Source organism: Taurulus bubalis (assembly GCF_910589615.1).
Source record: "Taurulus bubalis genome assembly, chromosome: 1".
In the NCBI taxonomy this organism is placed as follows: domain Eukaryota; kingdom Metazoa; phylum Chordata; class Actinopteri; order Perciformes; family Cottidae; genus Taurulus; species Taurulus bubalis.
In genome coordinates, this window is record NC_136589.1 from 15,806,463 (window position 1) to 15,830,138 (window position 23,676).

The window sequence follows — 23,676 nt, forward strand, 5'->3', positions numbered from 1 at the left end:
ACTTCCAGCGGAAACTCCCCGACAGGATCCCCGCGTGCTCTCATGTGATGTGGACTGTACCAGCTGCCGGACCCGCGCTGCTGCGGGTGAGTGGATCTACACAGCAGGGTTTTGAGTCTAACGTGTCGGCTTCATGCGCGGACTGGACGCGCCCTTTGCAGAAGTAAAATAAATCACTGTAATATTGAAACACTGTTGTTATTGTAGTCGCGCGCGCACCTGTGTTTGTGTGCGTGAGTGTCTAACCAGACCGCTTGTGTAATTTTTTGCGTTGCCCTCTTCGTGTGTCGCTGCTCTGGATGCACGAGACATCGCTAGTGCGCAAACTCGAGAAGGGAATTGAAACTTGCTCATTATTGTTTTTTTCGTTTATAGTCTGTCATTCATATAACGAAGGGCAAATGTTCGGTCATTTGTTGCGTTTCTCAAACATCCTCATGAGAAGAAACAAAGCAAGGCTTTAGGGAGCTGATTCACCAGCGTGTGTGTCAGTTAAATAAAATAGTCCGTGGCAGAAATGTGCAGTAATTCGGTGTGGTTTAGCTGGCAAGCACACTGCATGTTCTGAATAATATTTATAATCATAGTCCCACAAAACTTTGGCGAGTATCTCCTTCCGTGTCGTTGCTAGCACATGCGTCAAAATACCTCAAAACGTGCGGCTTGCATCGGGAATCGTGTGCTATGACTTTTCTAAGAGATTCGACCGTCCGTTACCCAGAAAAACGGCGCGAAGTTGTCCCATTCACGTGAATGGGGTTTCGGCGTGAAGAGAGAAAACAACTACGTGCCCATAGTGACTCGCCATAATTTAACGTAGAGAAATTATAGTGTAACCAAGGGTTTCGCGTGTACGGAAGCGCATTGCATTCACTGGATAAAAAAAAAAATAGACCCCTTTTCTCGTAATTACGACATCCTGATCTCGTAATTATGAGATCTTTTCTCGTAATTACAAGATCTTTTCTCGTAATTATGACATACTGATCTCGTAATTACGAGATCTTTTCTCGTAATTACGAGATCCTGATCTCGTAATTACGAGAAAAGAAAAAGAAAACGTCTGTAAATTCTCTCTCAGTGGCAATTATGGCGCTATCGCAGTTAATCTGCTATTATTACCTTCTCGGTTTGAGACACTGGGAAATACTGATGTTTCTAAAAAATGAGGATGGTATTAAATTGAGTATGTCAACACTGCGCAGGCATCTCAAGGCGTTAGGATTGTTCAGGCGGAAAGCCCAGTCTGACGTGCTGGATGTCGCTCTGTTTCTGCAGGAACAGTTAAACCAACAACTTTTGAGAAAATATTGTTTTAGATGGTTACGTTTTTTGTCTGTGTCAGAGCTTAAGCTAACCAACTGCTATTTCCGTTTTTCTTCATAGTTCTTACGGTGAGTTCAATAAACCTTTACGAACCATCACTTAAAGACTCCAGACTATAATTCTGCCGGGGATGCTACAGTGACTCAAAGAACTGTGCGGCACCTGTTAAAAATCCTAGATCCCCAAGGAGTAGCTAAGGCAACGGAACCGTCTAAGAAGACGCCTGTACACACACATGCATACAGACGCCTGTACACATACATGCATACAGACGCCTGTACACATACATGCCATACAGTGGCCAGTATGGCACCTTTCGTATTCAGGTCAGGATCTCAAAATTACAAGATCAGGATGTCGTAATTATGAGAAAAGGGGTCTACTTTTTTTTTATCCAGTGAATGCAATGCGCTTCCGTATGCTTGCGCCTATACTTGTATCATAATAATAAAATAACAACACGCTGCTCCGTTAGGTTAGACAAGATGGCAACCACTTTAATCTTGACTCGCTCCTCACTACAACAAAACTTCCTCTCTCTCCTTCCGTTTTCCCCTTCAGAATAAAATCCCCAGAAACATACATCAGAACACTGCTTCATAGAGAACTGTTTAAATACACCATACAATAGCTTACATATCTACCCTCCTCCTAAAAGAAACGTCCCCGTTTCTAAACACTCAAAATGCAACAACATTTCCACCAAAACTTAGTAACAACATGTCTCAATAACACAACACAATTAACGATAAGTAACAAAATCCCTTAAATATATGGGTGGCCTCACCACCCTCTCAGAACGAGTAACAGTCGTGGCTCACTGATACCGGTAACTAACCCGGTCCCTGTGTCGCCAGCGATCCATGGCTCCTCAACACCCCAGTCTCTCTCTGGTGCCCCCTAGTCCTGAAGCGAAGGAGTACAGTGAGGAGATGCCGGGAGGCTACTTGAAGAACCCGCAGGCATCAGCATAGTGTACGGTTTCAGCCTATCATAATGAACAACCTGCTCCGGTCCGTGTAGGTGCCAATACGATAGATAAGTCCCTGTTCACCCTGGGAGTTTAACACAGCCAGGACGATGTAGGGTCCCTTCCAGTGGGGAGCGAGTTTCATACGGTCCTCTGTAGGATTATGCAGCCAGACGAGATCCCCTTCTCGATACGGCTGATGACGTGCAGTTCCATCATAGTACAGTTTTTGTTTCTCATGGGCGTCAGCACCACTCTGCCTGGCACCACAAAAAACAGTTTCCAGCCTTTCAGCCATGGAGGTCACAACGTCTGCATGAGAAAGAGGCATGTCCAAGCGCACCATATCCGATGGCAGCAATACATCCATGGGAACACGAGCTTCCCGTCCATGAGTTAAAAAGTAAGGAGTGTAGCTTGTGGAGGCATGAACAGATGTGTTATAGGCAAAAGCCACCTGCTTCAGATAATCATTCCATTCACCTCCGCAGGCAAGCAATGATTTGGCCAGTTGATCGATGAGAGTCCGATTAAACCTTTCGACCATGCCATCTGATTTGGGATTACAATGCGTGTTTTCTTAATCCCCAAAAATGTACACAGTCTTTGAACAATCCCAGCTTCAAACTGCCGGCCCTGGTCACTGTGAACCACTTCTGGAACGCCATGTACCAGCACGTAATCCTCAAACAGACACTGTGCTACTTACTGGGCCGTTTGATTAGGAAGAGCATACAGGTTTACAAACTCGGAAAAGTAGTCTTCGACCACTAACACATATCTGTTGCCCTTAGAAGTCACTGGTAATTTAAGAATGTCCATTGCCACTCTCTGGAATGGTCTCGTCGCTTGGGACCCACCCATTGGTGCCCGGTGCTTAGGCACAAGGGCTCTGCGGGTCTGACATGGGAGGCTCTGCTCGCACCACCGTCGAATGTCCTTGAACATAGAGGGCCAGTAACAAGTTTGCCTTGCTCGTTCCCACACTCTTTCCGCTGAGAAATGTGCCGACACAGGGCCTCCATGGAGATGCTGCAGCACAAAAGGGACAAGTGATGAGGGTACAACCACCTGATACTGCACACCCTCTGTGAGGGAAGAAAATCTCCGACAGAGTAGGCCATTCACCACCGAAAGACGAGGATATTCAGTCCATAACTTCCGCAGCCACCTGGAGCTGCCTTTCATGTGCCCCTGAGGTGGTCGAGAATTCCTCCAGTCCAACACCGTACCAATATCAGGGTCGGCCTGTTGCAGTTTCTTCAGTCCAGTCCCATCATGTGAAAGTGCATGAATGAACGACAGGTCCTTCATCTCACATCTCGCATCCGCATCCGCATCCGCATCCGCATTCATTTTGTCATTTTCAATTAAATCTTTAAAAATAAAACAAGCAACTTAAAGATCGTTTTGGGAAAGCTTTCTATTTTAAATTTGAAACTATTCCTCAATTTATTGAAATAAATAATCACACGTTCATCTATAATTAAGAAAATTATGTTCCTAATTTTCTTGAGGGTAACTTAATTGATAATAATGTAGTATATGAATATATAAACATTATGCTGTCTATGCCTTTTCAGTCATATTGTATACTAGTGAGCTTTATTTATTGTATTGTGTGTGATGGCTGAACAACAGCACTATATATAACAGGGGTCAGCAACCTTTCGTATCCAAAGAGCCATTTTGACCTTTTTCCACCCAAAAAAAAATTGTCTGGAGCCGCAAAAATTATTTGATATCACAGCTTCTGAAGTTTTATATATAGTCATATTATATATACAAAAAACTATAGTTTGTTGTATTTATGAAAATATAGAACAAGAATGAAGACTTTTTTTTTTTTACATTGTATTGCTATTTTACCTGTTTATAACTATCAAACAAAAAATAGTCATGTGTCAGCTACATTAAGGTTAATTAAAAACACAACTATGCAGACCTTCAGGTCTATCTATATTTGTGGCTCATGTGGTAGAGTGTTTGCCCTGTAACTGCAAGGTAGCAGGTTCGATACCTGTCCTCTTTAGTGTGTTTTACATTTTAAACACATATCTTTTGCTACGTTTACACTGAGCGTCCTCCTCACTAGAGCTCCGCAAACGGAGGACGGATCCGTTTTTACTAACGGACGCCTCACTGTCTCATGAGCTGACACAGAACCAGCAGCAGTAGTGGAGTTTGGAGACGTGATCCACTTCCTGAAAGTATATCTACTTTACTCAGTTTGCTGCAGCAGTTAAGGAATCGCTCTTTTGCACTCATCTGCGCGCGAGGGTGGGGCTTTGAATCACAAGTAGCCAGATGCAGGGGCGGAGGCTTGACAGCGACGTGACGCACATTTTAGTGAAAGAAATATTTCAACATTTATTTTTATTTTCAGTGACACAATATCACCTAAAACTCCAAGATAAGAGGACTTCGCTTTAAAAGTTTGTCAAAGCCTCAGGGAGCCGCAACAGACGGGCTAAAGAGCCGCATGGGGCTCCAGAGCCGCAGGTTGCCGACCCCTGATCTATAATAATAAAAAAAAGAACAATTGCAGCCCTATGGCTGTAATGTTTATAACAATTGCAGCCCTATGGCTGTAATTGTACGGCTGGAACTAACTGTTATTTTTAATATTAACTCTATCTATCTTACGATCTCTATCTTACGATAATTTCTTTGATGATTAATGTCTTTAAACATAAAAACAATAGTGAAGATGTCTATGATCATATAGAGCCCAAGATTCAAATGTTTTGTTTTGTCTCTAACAATCCAAAAGAGATTCTGTTTGCATTGTTTTAAGACAATGAAAACTATTCAGATAATGGAAGAATTATTTCAGCTCTCGATACAAATACTCAGTAACTCCCTGCTGTAAATGCATCATTCATCATCAATGGAAAGGATCAAATAAACAATTAGTTTATTAATCAATTAAACAGTTTATTAACAGTTTGTGTTATTGACCAGTTGCTCAAGTCATTTTTTTTTCTCTTCTTTTATGATAGTAAACGTTATATATTTTTGTTTTAGACTGTTAACTCTGATCAAACAAGTAAATATGTTGACTTGGGTCGACTTTATAAACATTTTCATAGACCAAACAATTCATTGATTAATCAAAAGAAATCAGTTGCAGATTAATCATGATTGAAAATAATTATTTGTGGCACCATCGAATGCAACCCACATTCAAAAAGAATATTAGCACTTTCTTTTTAACCTTCTTCTTTATTTGTATTTTTTGCATTATATGTCAACACATCAGCGTGTTCCCATGTGAGGAGTTCTCAGTGTTACTCCAGGTCAGTATTTAGTGAGCAACACTTTGATGAAGTCTCTGACAGTCGAACGTCTTCAGTCCTCAAAAACCTTTGACCCCAGGCGGCCATCGGGGAAGCTGGAGGATGACTGGGCACAAGAGCTGTTACGAAACACTGGGGAGAGCCGCGTGTTGCAGAGCCTCCTCTCTTATACAAAGCCATGTTGCGCGACCTGCTCCCAGAGGGCCGTCTGCCGTCTGCCAAAAGAAACAGCCTGTAAATAGTTAACTCTCCTTCCTCTGCTTCTCTTGTTTCTCCGTATAACGTCTGCACTCAGCCAGGCCTGTGATTCATGATAAAGCATGAATGGTTTGAGTGATCGTGTTCCTCTGTACTGATACCACAAGCTCTCCTTCCTGAAATCAAGCACATTTTCATCAATGGAGCTGCAGCATTCTGAGAAACCCAGCAGCACCACCTGCAGTGCCAACAGTCGAGAGCCATTTCAAACAAACAGTGATAGTTGAGATCAATAAAGTGGTCGGAACGTGTGTGAGCTGTTCTCTCTGTGTTCCTGCAGGCTTGAGCTCGGCACACATGTGTTGACACAGTAATGCTGTTAACCCCCATAAATCCCGGTCAGGAGAGAATGACAGGCGGATATTATAAGTACAATGGCCCTTTATGGAAAACTGAGCTCCACTCTATTAATGACTCTCACTTCCCTTCTCTCACTCCCTCTCTTTCTTTTTTAAAATCTTCCTCCAGTCAAATCTCAGGTCACTTCACCCCTGGTGTTTCTTCTTTCAATCATTTTATTTTAAGTTTTTACAAGTTACACATTACCTTACATTACTAGACAAAAAAAACAACAACAAATAAATACAATTAAAAAAATAATACATAACAGCATAACAACCAACTATACTATAACAATCAGACAAGGACAGAAAAACACGGACAGAAATCAAACATAAATCATCATTCTCCATATTGAACCTACTATAACAATTGTATTTACCTAATTTTTACCACCATTTTATTTTCAATTCATACAGGCCCCCCAGACGGAAAAAAACTGGAACAAAAAACTCTCTCTCTCTCTCTCTCTCTCTCTCTCCTCTCCCCCACTTTGTTTTGCTCTCCCTTGCCAACTGTATGTTGCCCTCACACTCTCCCTCCCTTCCCATCTAACGCTTTCGGTCATATGACCAGCAAAGCGGCTGTAGGGCTGCAGGGTGAGAGGTGAGGGAGCAGACTGGATGGTGCAGTTAAAACCCCGGCATGTGATGAAAGCCATGCCGGCGGTGCAGAGAAACATAGCTGTCAGGTGCTGTAAATATTGCCATGGATCTCAGAAAGGTCAGAGTAGTTGTGACGCTGGTAGGGTCAGGGTTTGTCTCTGTCTTGTTAAAAAATGATCTCCTGTTATTGAGTCGGTGGACTGTGCACTGTGGCTAATATGCAGCGCGGCAGAAATTATTTTTCTGGCCTTTTGGCCTGAAAGCTGATTTGTTCTTCCTCAAGCTGAAGGAACGCTGTGGAATGCAGATATTTCATGTCCGCTGGATAGTGTGCACTGCTGTTGTGTAGACGGACATGCCAAAAGCTCAACTGTGTGCCATCTGTATGGCTATTTCTCCAGCATTGCAATGAATGAATTGGAAGCTTTTTGTACCTTTAATCAAACTGTTTAGTTTAAACTATGCTAGCGACTGCATGCTAGTATTGCTGCACAGTTTGTCTGCTGGACCGTTTTGACCTCCACACTTCTAGATGACTTTTGAATCATGTGACTGCTTCATGATAGACCTTCTCAAATAACAGCTTGCCATTTTCTTTCATGAGCAAATATCCACTTCATGAGAAGTAGATATTGTGAAATAATGAATTTGCAGTACAGAAATGCCAAAGATACAGTCTGTTTGCGTCTCCATCAGAAGAGAAGTACATTTGTTATAGAAAGTACATTTCATATGATATTCATATATATATAAGATATATTTTCGGAGGAGCATAATTCCAGCTGCAGCTGTTGCCCCCTGCTGCTTGTCTTTGTGCTAAGCTAAGTTAAGCTGTCTGTGACTTTAATGCACAGACACAGGAGTGGCATCAAGCCCTTATATACCCTTTATAATAAGGTTACAAGTTATATACTTGAGTAATGCTGAACTAATACACGACAGGCTGTATCACAAGTCATGCATTAGTTCACCAGCAATTATTTTTACCCTTATTAAAGTGTTCCCTAATTGTGTTGCACATCAATTAATGTATGAAGCAACTATGAATGAACAGTTATGTGATAATATATTTGGTGTAAACTAATCATATAAAGTCATAGTGACATCATAATTTGTTAATGTGGAGCAAACAAGAATACATGACGCATCCTGCATTCATGTTTTGCATTAAATTATTATTATTAAATTATTAAGTCATGTATTAGTTCAATGTCCCATATCGTATAAAAATAGATTTTCATGTATTTCTTTTTTATAAAGCAGGTCTAAGTTCTATTTAAATACTGTGAAGGTATCAAAACAATCAATCTATGAAAAATAAATACACAGCCCTTATTCAGAAACTGTGCCTTTGAACAAGCCGTCAGGAGTTAAAAATATATAGACAACAAAAAGTACTTCTGAATGTGACCCAGTTTATATCTGGTTCCAGTGAATGACACCAGCTGACAGGAAGTGAGCAAGTTGTTGCATTTAGCAACGCAATTCTGTTGACACGTGCACTATTTATATGTAGAGTCATTATCTCGATGTATCTGATTGGAATGATAACGATTTCTCAACTTCTTTGTGTACATTTCCTAATTCTAGGATTGTCAACAATGAATGCAGAAACACAGCCCTTGAGATCTAATCAGAGAGGCCAAGATAAGACGTATTCAAACATCTCTGAGTGTGTGTGCGCTCGCTCTCCTGTTACGCCGGAGGCAGCTAATTGCTGGTGTGTTCTGCTGTTGACATCGACTAAGTTAAGATCAACGGTCCAACAGGTTCCAGTCAGATGACACCAGCCTGCTCTGACACAAGGGAGTGGTTTCACAGCATTATTTTACTTAACTCCAGAAGTGAAGTCGGACCATAGAAGTGAATGTTGTCCAGGGAAACAGTGGAGTTGTTGGTCAATGACAGCTTTGGGTGTCTGGTAGGAAGTCATTCATACCTTGTGTTTCCTTTTAAATAGCGTGAATGTATGTTCTGGATACAGTCTGTGAAGGCTGAGTCACTCCTCTGTGACACAGCCTCCACAGACTGGAACTGTCTTCTATGTGGCTCTTTGGAGAAGAGGGTTTGAGCCAATTACACTGTACTCTATTTCTTATTTCAGGAGTTTAAAAGCTATGGATGTGTAATGTATTTTATCATTTTTGGGGGGAATATTTGTTAAAATGATCTCTACGTGCCAACAATAATCAATAAGCCAAAATGATCTGACAAACATGTAAGAAAATACTGTATCTGTGGCTGCCGCAGGGCTGTAATATGCCCGTGATATGCCTGTGATATGCCCGTGATGTGCCCGTAATGTGCCCGTGATATGTCTGTAATATGCCCGTAATGTGCCCGTGATATGTCTGTAATATGCCCGTAATGTGCCTGTGATGTGCTTGTAATGTGCCCGTAATATACCGGGGCTATGCCCGTAATATGGGACGGCTTGGCAATGTTCTAGATTTGGAGCTTGTACTGCTTCTTTCATTGGAAAATGGCTTTTCAAGTTGGATCATTTCTAAAATCTAGCTTTCTCTTGCTGGTTTCTCCAATGTTATCTAAAAAGTATGTCTGCCCATGGTTCGGATCAGGATCTTCCTCGGTCCATGCGACACCTTCTACAAAGTTTCATGAACAATCCGGCCAGTAGTTTTTCTGTAATCCTGCTGACAATCAACAGAATTTGCTTTTCTGTTTCAGCTGCAGGGAAGTGAAACCTTGAGAGTGTGAGGCGTGTGAGGCACACACACACACACACACGTTCATGCACGGAGGACACGCGTCACATTCACGTGAGATTTTGATTCCATTGGCTGTTTATAAAACCACTAAAAGTCTCTCATCTCTCTGAACTGAATCTGTTTTGTATGTGTGTGTGTTTTGCAGGATAAACATTGCAACAGACGGTGTTAGAGAACTCCCTGCCAGGACACATCCAATTGTGCAGTTACACACAGTTGCCTACCACTTCTCTTTTTTCTGTTCCTATTGGACAACAAATTGCAGAGGACTCTGAAACGTCAAAATGAATCACTTTCAAAGCCCTGAAACCTGTCAAATCTGGACCGACGGCGATTTAATGATCGTGGTCTGACAAGTGCTTTTCAGAAACTGTCTGATCCGTCATGTCGGAGCCCGGATCCGTGGACGAGCGAGGTTCACCGTCAGGCTGCCAGTTTGTTTCCCAGCTGGAGCCGAACGTATTTTATGAGGCAACTGGATTCTCCTGAGGACCGCTTGCTGCACCGGCTGACTGTGGCCAGAATCACCAGTCATGGATCGTACCATTGTGCTCTTCACGGCCCTAATTTCTTTGGAAACGTCTCCTTACTGAATAGACTTTTTGTGTTAAATTTGAGGCAAAAAATGAAGGAACTATGGAGCCTTTACAGAGACAAAGGAATTTCATCTGTTGAACGTCTGAGTCCAATGGGATAAGAACTGAAAACTCTGAACTGTAAGACAAGTAATCACTTTTTTTTTTTTTAAATGGAGTACTCCTCTCCCAGAATGCATTGCTCAAGAAGGAAACGTCCCACTTGCGACTCTGATTTCTCGGCTATCGTGGTTCCTTCGATGCACGGGTTGGGGTACCTGGACTACGCAGTGGAGACCCACGCCTCCAGAGCGCTGGAGGTCATGGAAGAGTTCAGACGGCAGGAGATGCTGTGTGACCTGGTGCTGCACGTCACCCACAAGGAGCGCACGGTGGACTTCAAGGTGAGGCGCCTTCTGAGTTCAATGCCGTTTGTGTGCGCATTTTATTCCGTTTCTGTCAAAATTCCACATTTATAAACACACAAAACACTATAATGGAGCCCTGACACTGACTAACTGCAGGGAAAGTCAAACATACAAGTGAATACAGCAATACATTGTATTGTGGTAACTCTATATGCTGTGGCAAGTCAAATCCAAATAATAAAAGGTTTCCCATTGTCACTGTTACTAAACAAGGCCTGGTCAAAATCTATCAAATCAAATATCACAACATTTTGGACGATGACCATGGAGTAGGGTTAAATATTGCTTTCACAAAGTGTTTACACGATGATGTTTTGATAAATAATCATCAGTAATGTGGATTAAATGGGTAAAGGCAAATAATAGAACAGCTTTGTAAATTCAGACCATCACAGCTCTAGTAAAAAGCCCCCAGGAGGAGAACGGTGGAATTACAGCTTCCGGGTCCAACACCTCCAAGATAAAAAGATTGTTTCCCATAGACTTATTTATATTGGGTAAAAAGAGACTTTTCTTTTTTTTAGGTAAATCAACTTCCCAGTACCAACACATTGATACCCTTCTTTAAATCATCAAGTTTTAAAATAGCCGTATCCAGAGTTATTTCTCTTCCCAAGAAAGCTTGCTCTATGAGCCCCATGGATGTGGAAGATCTGAGGGCCACTGACCAAGCGTTAGTATTCCCCCATGTGTTGCCTCCACTGTGCAGAAGCTTGATGATTTGAGATTGACGACCACTGACCAAAACTTAACAGATTCTTCCCTAACGGCCAGACATCGCCCTCAAAAGTCACTTCCTGTCTCCGGATCCGTGAGGATTGAAAGCGTTTCTGTGTAACCAGACCCGTGCTTTGTGGTTTTTCAGGTGCACAGGGTGGTGCTGGCATCCTGCAGTCCCTACTTCAGAGCCATGTTCACCAGCAGCTTCAAAGAGTGCCGCGCCTCAGAGGTCACCCTGTGGGACGTCTGCCCCCAGGTGTTGGGGAGACTTATCGACTTCGCCTACACCTCCCACATCACAGTGGGGGAGAACTGTGTGCTGCACGTCCTTTTGGCCGCCATGAGGTAAACATCCATTTCTTCATCTTTTTAACGCAGTTAAACGCAAGTGGAGACCACACAGGACGTCATGAGCTCCCTTTACTCTCTCCTCCCTCAGATATCAGATGGAGGACGTGGCCAAGGCGTGCTGCGACTTCCTCATAAAGCACCTGGAGCCCGCCAACGTCATCGGCATCGCCCGCTTCGCCGAGGAGATCGGCTGCACGGAGCTCCACCAGCGAAGTCGAGAGTACGTCAACACACACTTCAATGAGGTGAGCTGGACCTCCAGGACACACACACACACAGTTCAGTCGGTTGTCGATGGAGACACGCAGGTACCTGTACTCCTCCACCATGTCCACGCCCTCTCCCAGAACTTCTCAGAGAGAGAAGGGAGACAGAACAGTCTTTAGGATCCTGGGGCTGATGCCATCAGGTCCCTCAGCTTTGCCTTGGTGTAGTTTCTCCAGCTGTCTTCTCACCTGGTCAGTCGCTACAAAGGGGCCCTTTGTTGTTGCACTTTGTGGTTCCTTTCTGCCAGAACATTGGACACATGTTCTCTCTTTCCCTGTCGCCGGTTGTCCGTCCGGTCCATTCTCATGAACCCCATTTCTCAGGAGCGCCTGGAATTTCTTCAAATGTGGCACAAACGTCCTTTTTCACTCGAGGCCGAACCGATCAGAATTTGGTGGTCAAAGGCCATAACTCAAGAATCCATGTGCTAATTATGACAAATTCACACAAATGCCTCATCGGATGAAATGATGAAGTGACGACACTTTGGACAGACATGGATGTAAACTGCAACACACAACCATGACGCTAGTTTAAATCAGTGTTTTTCAACCTTTTTTGAGCCGCGGCACATTTTCTACAATAAAAAAAAAAAAAAAATAATAGAACATTGAAATCACTTTCAATTAAACCAGATTGCTCCATCAGACAAAAACAAATGTGTTATCACTTTGTTACAAAAATTAAAATAAAGTTATATCTGTGCAAAAAATAACTAATATTTAGTTACAACTAAATAGCTTATTGTGGAAAACAACAAGCTATTTTTTTTGCAAAACAGAATGAGTGCAGATGTGTGAGCATAACGTTGTACCATTAATAGTGGCTGCAGTGAGCTGCTTTCCTCTACAACTCTTTTTAAAACGAGGTAGATTTGATACAGCCGTTCTCAGTTCATGCTCCATGTTGAGCGACGCAACATCAGAAAAGACAACCTCACGGAGATCTCATAAAGATCAACTTTTGGCGAAATGACAAGAATCGGCGAGTCGTACATGCGCATGTGACCTATTAACGGCGTACGGTAAAATCAGCATTTCCTCTTGCGCCCCACCTGTAATACTCCCCAGTTTGATAAATACTGACTTAAAGGAAACATAGTGTTCATTTATTTTAATGATGACCACAAAGTGAGCAGGCTTTGTCACTTGAGTGTGTTTTTCGGGCTTTTGGAAGAATATTTCCAGAGCCTCAGAAACGTCATTGATGGAGCGCCAGGCTGCAGCCTGTTGGATGTTTGTCTTGACCTACAAATACCTTAACTGTTGGGCTTTAAACATGAGAGCTCATCGCTTAAAATAGTGATAGCTTAAAGCAGCAAATCCCATTGTGAAAAGCACGCGAAATATTTTTCGCCGCTCTCTCTGTCCACTGTGTGCTCTCCTGTGTGCATCGCATCGGGGCGGAAAGAGTTGTAGACGCGAACCAGAAATTACAAGCTGTCGTGTACAATCAATAACATACGGCCGTTTAGTTTGTTTAATAGCAGAACAAGGTGCAGACCTGTTCTATAGGAAACTACTAGGCCAGCCACTATATTGCAGGCTCAGACGCTCAACAATGGACATTTTTTTGCGGCAGCTATTTTGGACCAATTAAGTGAAATTGGAAATTTTCTCACGGCACACCTGTAGATCTGTCACGGCACACTGGTGTGCCGCGGCACAGTGGTTGACAATCACTGGTTTAAATTATGGCAGCGACCTTTGTGTGAATGCTCCCCCTGCGTATTGTCTCTACTTTCTGACTCTAACGCCACTGAATAGTATTTTGAGAAAATGCAACGTGAAAGCAGACGACGTCGTTGGAGGCCGTTACCTGACCGAATCTCTTGTGTCTCTCTGTCGCAGGTGATTAAAGAAGACGAGTTCTTCAGCCTCACTCACTGCCAGCTGCTGGAGCTCATCAGCCAGGACAGTCTCAAGGTGCTCTGTGAGTCTGAGGTGGGTGGCATGTCAGGAACATACATGTATATATGTCTGAAACCCTGTTTTCAACTCAATTCTTATCTTTGTTTATCTTTTCTTCAGTTATTTTGTTTGTGTGTGTATGTATGTGTGTGTGTGTGTGTATATATATATATATATATATATATATATATATATATATATATATATATATATATGTATATATGTGTATGTGTGTATATATATCAATGGTCAAAGTGCAAAATCTCCTTTCTGCAAAATGATCTAGGAAAAGTGTGGGGAAACCGAAAACCTCCTAGCTGCACTTGTGTATTTTGTTTGTATTTTTGTATTATGTATTGGGTATCCTTAACAAATAGCATTCTGCAAGAAAACAACTTCTTTTTTTGTTATCTCCAAAAAGAGCATTTTTCAGATAGGAGGTTTTGCTCTTCGTCCATCAATGTGTATATTGTATATATAGCAAGATGGTTTGATTGTGGATGTTTCTGTTGTTGAGACCAACAGAAACATCCAGTAAGTGACATTCCAATTGTGAATTTAGTTTGTAAAAGAAAAAGGTCCAACATAGCACAGATGCTATTGGTCCAGGTTTTGACCAGAGTGAAGCTAGATGTCCGTAACAAACCACACACTGATGTGAGTAAATAAATTCCCTTCAGGTGTACAAGGCCTGTACGGACTGGGTCCGCTGGGACATGGAGGGCCGGGCCCAGTACCTGCACGCTCTATTGAACGCGGTCCACATCTACGCGCTGCCGCCCAAGTTCCTAAAGAACCAGCTGCTGTCCTGCCCCATCCTCAGCAAGGTGAGCCACCGCCTCGCTACATGTGGTCCTTTTCTTTTTGACAAATTATTTTCAATGCTCCTTACTACTCTTTTTATCTCCAGGCCAACTCCTGTAAGGACTTCCTGTCTAAAATCTTCCAGGACATGACTTTGAGGAAGCTGCCTCCTGCACCCAACCGTGGAACACAGCTCATCTACGTAGCTGGCGGGTACTTATCTCAAATCATATTTCATAATTTACTGTATGACAGTGGCACCCCGGGCGCTTGACAGCATCCCACTGCTCCTACATTGCTATGGATGGGTTAAATGCAAATGTTGTTGTTTATTCATGTTAGATGCAAAACATGGATCCAGAAAGTGTCTCAGTCTGCCACCTAGTGGCTGTTAGGAGGTTACGTAAGCAACCTCTTGTTTTTGTCAGCCCTTCCCGTTATGGCTAGGCCATAAGGCCAAAATCCTCCATCACAATGATACCGAAATATAAATATTTATATATATATATATATATATATATATATATATATATATATATATATATATATATATATATATATACATGGTGTTGTACACTCTTGTGGGAATTAAGTACTTTACAAATGAAAAGTAGTGAGTATTTTCTCATTTTAATTTAGCTTCAGTGCAGAGAGAATGATCAATTTGGACAATGTAATCGTGTGTCATGATATCTCAATGTATGATTTAATCACAATATGATTCCATTGGAGGACGATAAATCATCACACTGAATTATTGCCCATATGTAACCGTAGGTTCCACCTCCATAAACCACAGGTGGGTTTTTAACCCACGCTATGAGCTTAAAACTGCCATTAAAACGTTCATTTAAACAAGGTTTGCAACGTGTTTTTGACTGGCACGCCAAACCGCACCATGCATACATACATATACATGCATATGTCAGCATATTAAGTCAAAGTCATTGCTCTTTTCTACTGTGTACTGATGTGTACCTTTTGTAAAGAATTCATCTCAAATCCAGAGCGCATTTAGAGTGAACTCATAGTGTCTCTGCTCAGGTACCAGGAGCATTCAGTGGACTCGATGGAGGCGTACGACCCCAGGAGGAACGTGTGGCTGAAGCTGGCGGACATGGGGGCTGCTTGCAGCGGTCTAGGGGCCTGTGCGCTGTTTGGCCTCCTTTACACTGTGAGCTGAAACATCACTATAAATGTGATATGAGAAATACTTTCCTTCTTTTTCTCACTTTTCTTCTCCGTAATCTCCGCTCAGGTGGGAGGCCGGAACCTGTCACTTCAGAACAACATGGAGTCCGGCGCCCTGTGCTGCTACAACCCGATGACCAACCAGTGGAGCCAGCGGGCCTCCCTCAGCATCCCCAGGAACCGAGTCGGCGTGGGCGTGGTGGACGGCTGCATCTACGCCGCCGGAGGCTCGCAGGGCTCCACGCACCACAATACGGTGGAGAGGTGAGGCAGGATTTTTGTTTTAAAATGCTTTGGATTGAAGAACATAAAATATGATAGCTAGATATCATTGAATCAGCCAAATTAACTGAGCACTGTGCATTTTTTCGGGAAATTTTTTTCAGGTTAAATTCCCGATGTGACGATTTTGATCTGATTTGTTTGATATCAGTTTCTTCAAGAAATGTGCTCACAGCAGGTTCAAAGGACATGTTATGTAAGCATTATTATTCTTAACTCTTTGAGCCCTAGGGTCCCTTTTATATCAGGTCACAAGGTACAAATCAAGAAAAAAAACATGGTATAAATCCCCCCCCAAAAAAACAAAACATGTTAGGTATCAAATTAAACATAAAAATCAGGGCTACAATAATATATAATCCCCATGTACAACCTCTAAACACAATTCAAACAATAAATAGGATTAGGGGTTAGGGTGAGGGCTACACAGGTGAATCTTACCTTTAACAACAAAAACAAGCTTTTTTTAAATTTAGCACTTCCTTCAGATCTGTCACAACCTGGAGCAGACATCTTGGAAATGTTGTTATGGGAACACAACATCACATGACCTCTCACATGACCCACCAAGATGTTCAGTATGTGTCACTTAGGGACTTCATGAGTTAAAATCAAGGATAAAGCTGTAAAAGGAACTTTCCAGAACATTTCAAAAAGTGTAACACCTGTGTCACCGTGGGTCCTAGTGGGTTAACTCCGGCATTGGAGCTGTAATTTGATGTTTAATGACATCTTGTTTTATGAATGTATTGAGCGCAGATGGAGTGCATTTACCTCAGTGTGAGTGCGGAGCTGCCATTCAACCTAAAGAGCAGTCGAGAAGTTCGCAGGTTTTCCTCTCAGCCTAATTACGAAACGGGTTCCTTCAGAACATGTCGAGACATACAGCGCAGGAATGTCGATGTGGTCGAGGAGCTTTACATTTCTGCAGGGAGGAGTTTTAACGCTGGTATAAATCAGTTTCAATCAATTAATACAACAACAAAAAAGTCCTGTCAGGCCAAATTATGATGATTCTTTTGATAACGTAACCTCAATCCCCTCTTTTTCTTTTCAGAATGAAGGGTATATATTTCTAAAAGATGTTGGCCACAAGAGAGTTATTCGAACTCATCAGACGCCACTTGCAAGTCTTCTCACGAGAGTTTTGCTAAATATAATGAAAGCTGATGAAAAAAAAACAATTGAAAGTGCATCACAGGAGATTAGAGCATTTACAGTAACAACGGCTGGCAGAAAAAGACTCCGCTCTCGAGGACGGGTCCCAAATGAATCCGGGCGACGCGTAAAAGAGATCCAACAGGTAGCTGCCCCTCCTGAGATTACGCTTTATTGTCGTTTAACATTTGAAATCGTAGTAATTTCAGGCTCAGTTTCAGCACATTGACTCAAGAAGTGACTTGCGTGACATCACCTGCCCTCTCAATGTCTGAGGGCAGGTGATGTCACGCCAGCCGCCCTCCTATCAGCAGTTCAAAGCTGGAGAACATCCAGTGCCGAGAACTCATGGAATCATTAACACGCAGTCCAACCGGCCTCCGTGACTCAGCCCTTTTGTTGTTGTTGTTGTTGTTGTTGTTGTTGTTGTTGTAACTCGTATTGTGCGTTTTCCAGCATTAGTTAAAGGAATAGTCAAAAAAAATTGGGGGGTTGTGTTATTTTCTTTCTTGCTGTAAGTTCGATAAGAGGATTAATGTCACCATCATCATATATGACGCTGTACAGCTCAGGGGTGGTTAGTTAAGCTTCGCTTAAAGATCAAAGACTGTCTGTCCTAAGGTAAAAGAAGAATGCACTGACCAACATCTTATTTATATATATATATATATATATATATATATATATATATATATATATATATATATATAGATATATATATATATATATCTATATATATATATATATATATATATATATATATATATATATATATATATATATATATATATATATATACATTTTAAAAAGCTTAGTTTAGAGGTGCAGATTTGTTTTCCCCCTTTGGACAGAGCCATGCTAGCTGTTTCTGCCTCCATCCAGTCTTAATGCTAAGCTAAGCTAACCGTCTCCTGGCTCTATTAAACAGACAGATGTGAGTGTGGTATCAATCTTCTCCTCTGACGCTCAGCAAGAAAGCCAAGAAGCCTATTTGGAAAAAAGCTATTTTGAGCTATTCTTTTCTAAATGCGTGTGCGTGTGTGTGTAATTCATCTTTTTCAAGCTATTTCTTTTTTAAATGTGTTCATTAAGATATGACGTGTATGGAGGAAGATGAGCTTAATTTGACCTTTTTAAACACTTTTTTTAAGACCATTTGAGTCTTCAGAGACATCTGTTGGACGACAGAATCCCGTGCACTTTCTGCTCTCTCGCTGCTCTCGGTGGCGTTACAACCTCGTTGGCTTCAAATAAAGCTTGTCAATAGTTGCCAAACATGGTCGCCAGCTAAACCTAATCCACTTAAAGTTGACTGGCTCGTGTAGATTGAGGCGGTTGCTCCACGCAGCCACCGGCACCACCACGCTCTGCAGCTCCGGCACACTTATTTAAACATTGTACTGTAATTGATTAATATGTAACGCCATTAGAGACTGTCAACAGATTATCACACTTGCTGCATGCACCGCTGAACTGCTGTTTGTTTTGTAGGTGGGATCCGGAGTCTAATCGCTGGTCCTTTGTTTGCCCAATGTCGGTGGCTCGTTTGGGTGCCGGCGTGGCGGCGTGCGGGGGGGTTCTGTACGTGGTGGGCGGGTACGACGGGCAGAACCGCTGGAACACCGCTGAGAAGTACCAGCCGGACACCAACACCTGGCAGCAGCTGGCGCCCATGAGCACCATACGCAGTGGACTGGGTGTGTGTGTGTGTGTGTGTGTGTGTGTGTGTGTGTGTGTGTGTGTGTGTGTGTAAAAGTGTGTTATTGATTAGTGAGCTGTAGATATGCTGGTAAGCAGGTGCTGTTACCTGCAGAACAAGGAAAGCTAGCTATTTACTGTACCCCCGGCTCCTGTCTTTATGCTAAACTATGCTAAGCTAAGCTTACGTCTCCTTACTGCATCTTCATATTTTCAGACAGATATGATTGTGGTGTCAATCCTCTCATCTCACTTTCAGCAAGAACGTGTATCAGCTTATTTGTAAACTAAAAGTTTTTCCGTTTTCATGCTAAGCTAAGCTAACCGACTGCTGGTTCCACCTGCATATTTATCAAACGCGTATGTATGTATGTATGCATGTATTGATCTTATCATCTGACTCTCTGTCTGTCTTCATAGGTTTGGTGTGTGTGAACGCTCACCTGTATGCGATAGGAGGGTATGATGGGCGTAGCCAGCTGTCCTCTGTGGAGCGTTACAACACAACCAGGAACCAATGGGAGCCCAGGGCCTCCATGCAGTCCTGCCGCAGTGCACACGGGGTCGCAGTCCACCATGGACGCGTCTTTGTCTTCGGTCAGTCACAATAATCAAATTATTAATGTTTGGGGAAGTGGTAGGAAGAAAAGAAAAAAGCATGATCAATGATCTTAAATGTATACTAATAAAGTCACAGTGTTTCACTTTGTTAGGCTCGTTCACAGCTTTTTAATTATTTATTTTTAATCATATTTATTTGTCATACATACTTATTTATTTTTCTGATTTTATATATTTATTTTTCTGATTTTATTGTAATAATGTATCATATTTCTTTCACAATTAATTTTTTTCAGAATTATTTATTTTGTGAATGTTGTTACTTTTTTATTTTTTATTTATGTACTGATTACTATTGATTGCTGCATTGTGTGTGCAATTACTACTTTAGTACATGAACAGTTTCATGTGTGCAGTCCCCGCCACAAACACTTAAGCTGTACGAGTTAAAATAAGTGAATTTGGTAATCAGTCAATACTAGAAAAACCTTTAATGTCTCGTGGTATGTTTCATGAGTCTGATGCTGGTGAGCCCAAGAAGAAGTGTAAGCATGTAGAAGCAATAAGACTTGTAAAGTAAATAGATAATTCTGATTAATTAGTAGACAGTCGGGTCAGGAGACTCAATAAGCCTCAATGGCTGAGTGTTATTTAATTAAATAGAGTAAAGCGAGGATCAAATGTTAAGAGTAAACAGATGAGCAATGCCAAACCTCAGTCAATAAAATCAATTAAAATCAAAAAGTGTGCCTTTCATAAAAAAGTCATTAATACATTTATAGATAAATAAATAAATTGCTTCAAGACAGAATAATTGAGCAGCTCTCTAATTGGCTCCTCACCAGCTCCATTGAACATGCTCTTCCTCTGTGGCTCCTCCAGGAGGCTTCAACCAGCTCGGCTTCCTGTCCAGCGTGGAATGTTTCTGCCCGGAGAAGAACGAGTGGACGCGCGTCACCGACATGCCCGTGGGGCGCAGCGGCATGGGCGTCGCAGTGACCATGGAACCCTGTCCCGGCAGTCTGCCGGAGCAAGAAGAGGACGAGGACGGGGTCACATGAGGACGAGCGGCGAGGAAGAGTCCGGTTGAAGTTTTTCAAGTGTGGAGAAGTGGTGCTGCTTTTCAAGGGTTAAGTGAAAAACATCACAAGATGAAAACTCCTCGCACACCTTCGCACTCACGGACCTCAGTCGCATCGCCCCCCGTGGAGGCCTGCAGGCGAAGAAAATCTCTACATCTGCTACGGGGACAAGTCACTCGTAAAGAACTGGGAGCATCACGGTGACCTCACCATGAACACGGTGCTACGGATATTTTCAAATAGATATCAAATGAAATACTGGTACCGTTTGATTAAGTAGTGTTATCCCTCCCTTTTAGAGTTACTTTATATTTGTAGCTAATGACCTTCAGTGTCCTGATTTCTGCCGTGTTGAATCTCTACCTCTGTCTCTGTCTGAATGAGCACTTTTCTTATTTGTTTTCTTTTTATTTTGTGCCAATGTAGTTTTCACCCCAAAAACTGCCATTTTGTGTGCATTGATTTTATTTTATTTTGTGAAAGTAAAGTTATTCTTGTGTGTAGTTCCACCTTTTCATCGTTTGCAATTCACAAATGCACTGAGGTCAGTACAGACAAATGTGTTTTTAATTGACTTCTTGTGATCTCATTTATAGGGATACATCCTCACACACATGCAGACCCCAAAATGTACTAGCACGTGCACCACCACTAGGTGGTGGGATTAGTCCAGAAACAGCTGAAACCTAAAACATTTTTATTTATCTTTTTCATGTAAAAGGGCCCTCAAGGAACTCCCAGATTTAAAAATAACAAAGCAATAGAATAACGGCTAACAATGATGCATTACCATATTAACTGATGCACATGTGGGATTCAGTGATGAAGAACATGTGTCTCAAAGACAATAATGAGCAGTCGTGCTTCCAGCAGTCTAGATGAAAGACAGAAGGTGCTACACAACAGTGGTGTCATCAAGCGAGGCCTTCTCTCTCTCTGCTGCTCTCCTCCCCCTCCATGGGTCACCTGCAATTATCCCAGCAGGCCGACGAGGAAGAAGCTCTGGACAGAGCAATTATTCACATGCATGTTGAGATTTGTGAAGAATGAAGGAGAAGCAAAACAAAAAACAAAAAAAGAAAATAATGTCATGTACTGTGTCTGTTGTTGCTTCCCCGGAAGGACAGCAGATGCTCGTGGTCACATGTTTGTCTCCATTTGAATCCATCTCCAATTTCTAAAACTCTTTGACGTGCGAGTGCATTGTGAGCGTTCACTGTTGACGGAGCAACCTGTTGGGCGAGGAGCGGCTGATGAAGAGGAGGCAGAGGAGCATAAAGCGGCAGGAGCATGTGGTTGTGTGTTCGGGGCCCCGCGAAGGCCGAGCAGACCAGAGGGCTCTTACTCACTACTTAGAGCCTCGCGCAAGAGCAAGTGACTCACATGGCCAACGCATGACGTTGGCATCACGCACACATGCACACGTACGTGTGTGTGTGTGTGTGTGTGTGTGTGTGCGTGTGTGTGTGTGTGCGCGCGCGCAAAACAAAGCTTGCTGTCTCTTACTCACAGGCTGTGGAAACAAAGTCGCCTCAATGCTTTCATTGTCTCGTGAGGGGAGAGGACTACAGGAAGAGATGAGGCTCTGTGCAGCAGGAAGGTTTGCCTTCCGTAGCGAATCAGTGGAGGAAAATGAGCACACGCACGCGTGCAGATGTAGCTGCTGCACATGTCAACAAGTCCACCAATTGCACGGCCGCCGCACTAATGCAGAGCAGTTGCACTACCCCGAGAGGAACTGTCGGAGGAGATGGAGCAGCAGAGATGCCGTCTATAAGAACTTTAATAACGAAGTCGTTACTTTGGTCCATGGCAGTGTTATAGTACTCGACCGGGTCTTGGTTCAGGCCCCTCTTTGAAGGACTTGGATCTGACTGCCTTCATACTCGCGTCTCGGCCTCAGACAAAGCGGAGTCCGGATTTTATTTGAAGATCATGACTGCGGGAGGAACCTCCGATTGCCTGTGCATTGTCTTTTTTATTGTTTTAGCAAGATATTTCTCATAGTACACTTATACATACACACATTTGGTATATGGAACTATAAGAGGTGAATAAAAATGAAAATGGTTTGCATGTTCCACATTTTATCGTCAGTGTGGTACCCATACTGGTCTAGTCTTGGTCTTGACTTAGACTCAACCCCTCAAAGTCTTGATCTCATCTCTCGTCTATTGGTCTTTGTCTTGGTCTTAATCTTGGTCTTGGTCTTGACTTGGATTCAACCCCTAAAAGTCTTGATCTCGTCTCTCGTCTCTTTGTTTTGGTCTTAATTTGGTCTTGGTCTTGACTTGGACTCAACCCCTCAAAGTCTGTATCTCGTCTCTTAGTCTTAGTCTTGGTGGTCTTGACTGCAACCCTGCTGCATTGTGTTTGACAGTCGCACCAGCAGACCGGCAGAGACTAACTTTGGGCCTGAGACTAACTTTGGGCCTGAGACCTGAACAAGCTAGAGGAACTCAGCAAGTGCTCTTTTTGAATATGAAATGTATATATATATATATATATATATATATATATATATATATATATATATATACATATATATATATATATATATGTCGGAGATGTCCAGTCTTCCTCAAGTCTTCGCAGGGGGAAGGAATCCTGAAGAGGCCGAAGCAGCCTGAATATTACAATGAGGCTTATCCTGTTGGATATGGCCTATTCTGCCTCATTCAGATCTGCATGCAGGTGGGAGGTAGAGTTGAGCCTCTAGAGGATCTGAAAAGGTGTGGGGGGAGGGTGGGCTTTAGCGCCAGTGGACCTTATAGCTGGGCTTGTGTATGTGTGACCTTGGGAAGTGATGACCTTATCAACATCCCTGCCTGCAAAGCTAATCTGTTACATTCTGGAGGATGCTCCTGCGATGGAGCCATCCATGAAGGTGACATTGGTGCGCAGGACTGGTGGCGTGGAGGCACCAGCCCTCGGCGAGGCGCGCGCAAACACATCCAGATGAGGATACATGCGAGGTGCTGTGCATGCATGCAAATACTGTACACGTCAGTCACGTGAGCGTCATGGAACTTCACATCACGTCTCCCAGATGTTGCATCACGATGGAGGTTAAAGGGGTAGACGGCACTCTCTAATCTGACCCTAAATAGTGCTCTGCGGCCA

The 23,676-nt window shown here is 42.7% G+C and overlaps 1 protein-coding gene across 1 annotated transcript; it reads left to right on the forward strand.

Moving 5' to 3' along the window:
• Window positions 1-10,295: 10,295 nt before the first annotated feature.
• On the forward strand, window positions 10,296-21,056 carry keap1a (kelch-like ECH-associated protein 1a; the record flags this gene model as incomplete). Its single annotated transcript, XM_079224766.1, has 11 exons — window positions 10,296-10,505; window positions 11,395-11,594; window positions 11,689-11,845; window positions 13,718-13,810; window positions 14,458-14,604; window positions 14,688-14,794; window positions 15,626-15,755; window positions 15,840-16,036; window positions 18,704-18,909; window positions 19,331-19,507; window positions 20,354-21,056. The coding sequence occupies 11 exons, from the start codon at window positions 10,296-10,298 to the stop codon at window positions 20,530-20,532; spliced, it is 1,803 nt and encodes a 600-aa protein (XP_079080892.1). The 3' UTR covers window positions 20,533-21,056.
• Window positions 21,057-23,676: the final 2,620 nt, after the last annotated feature.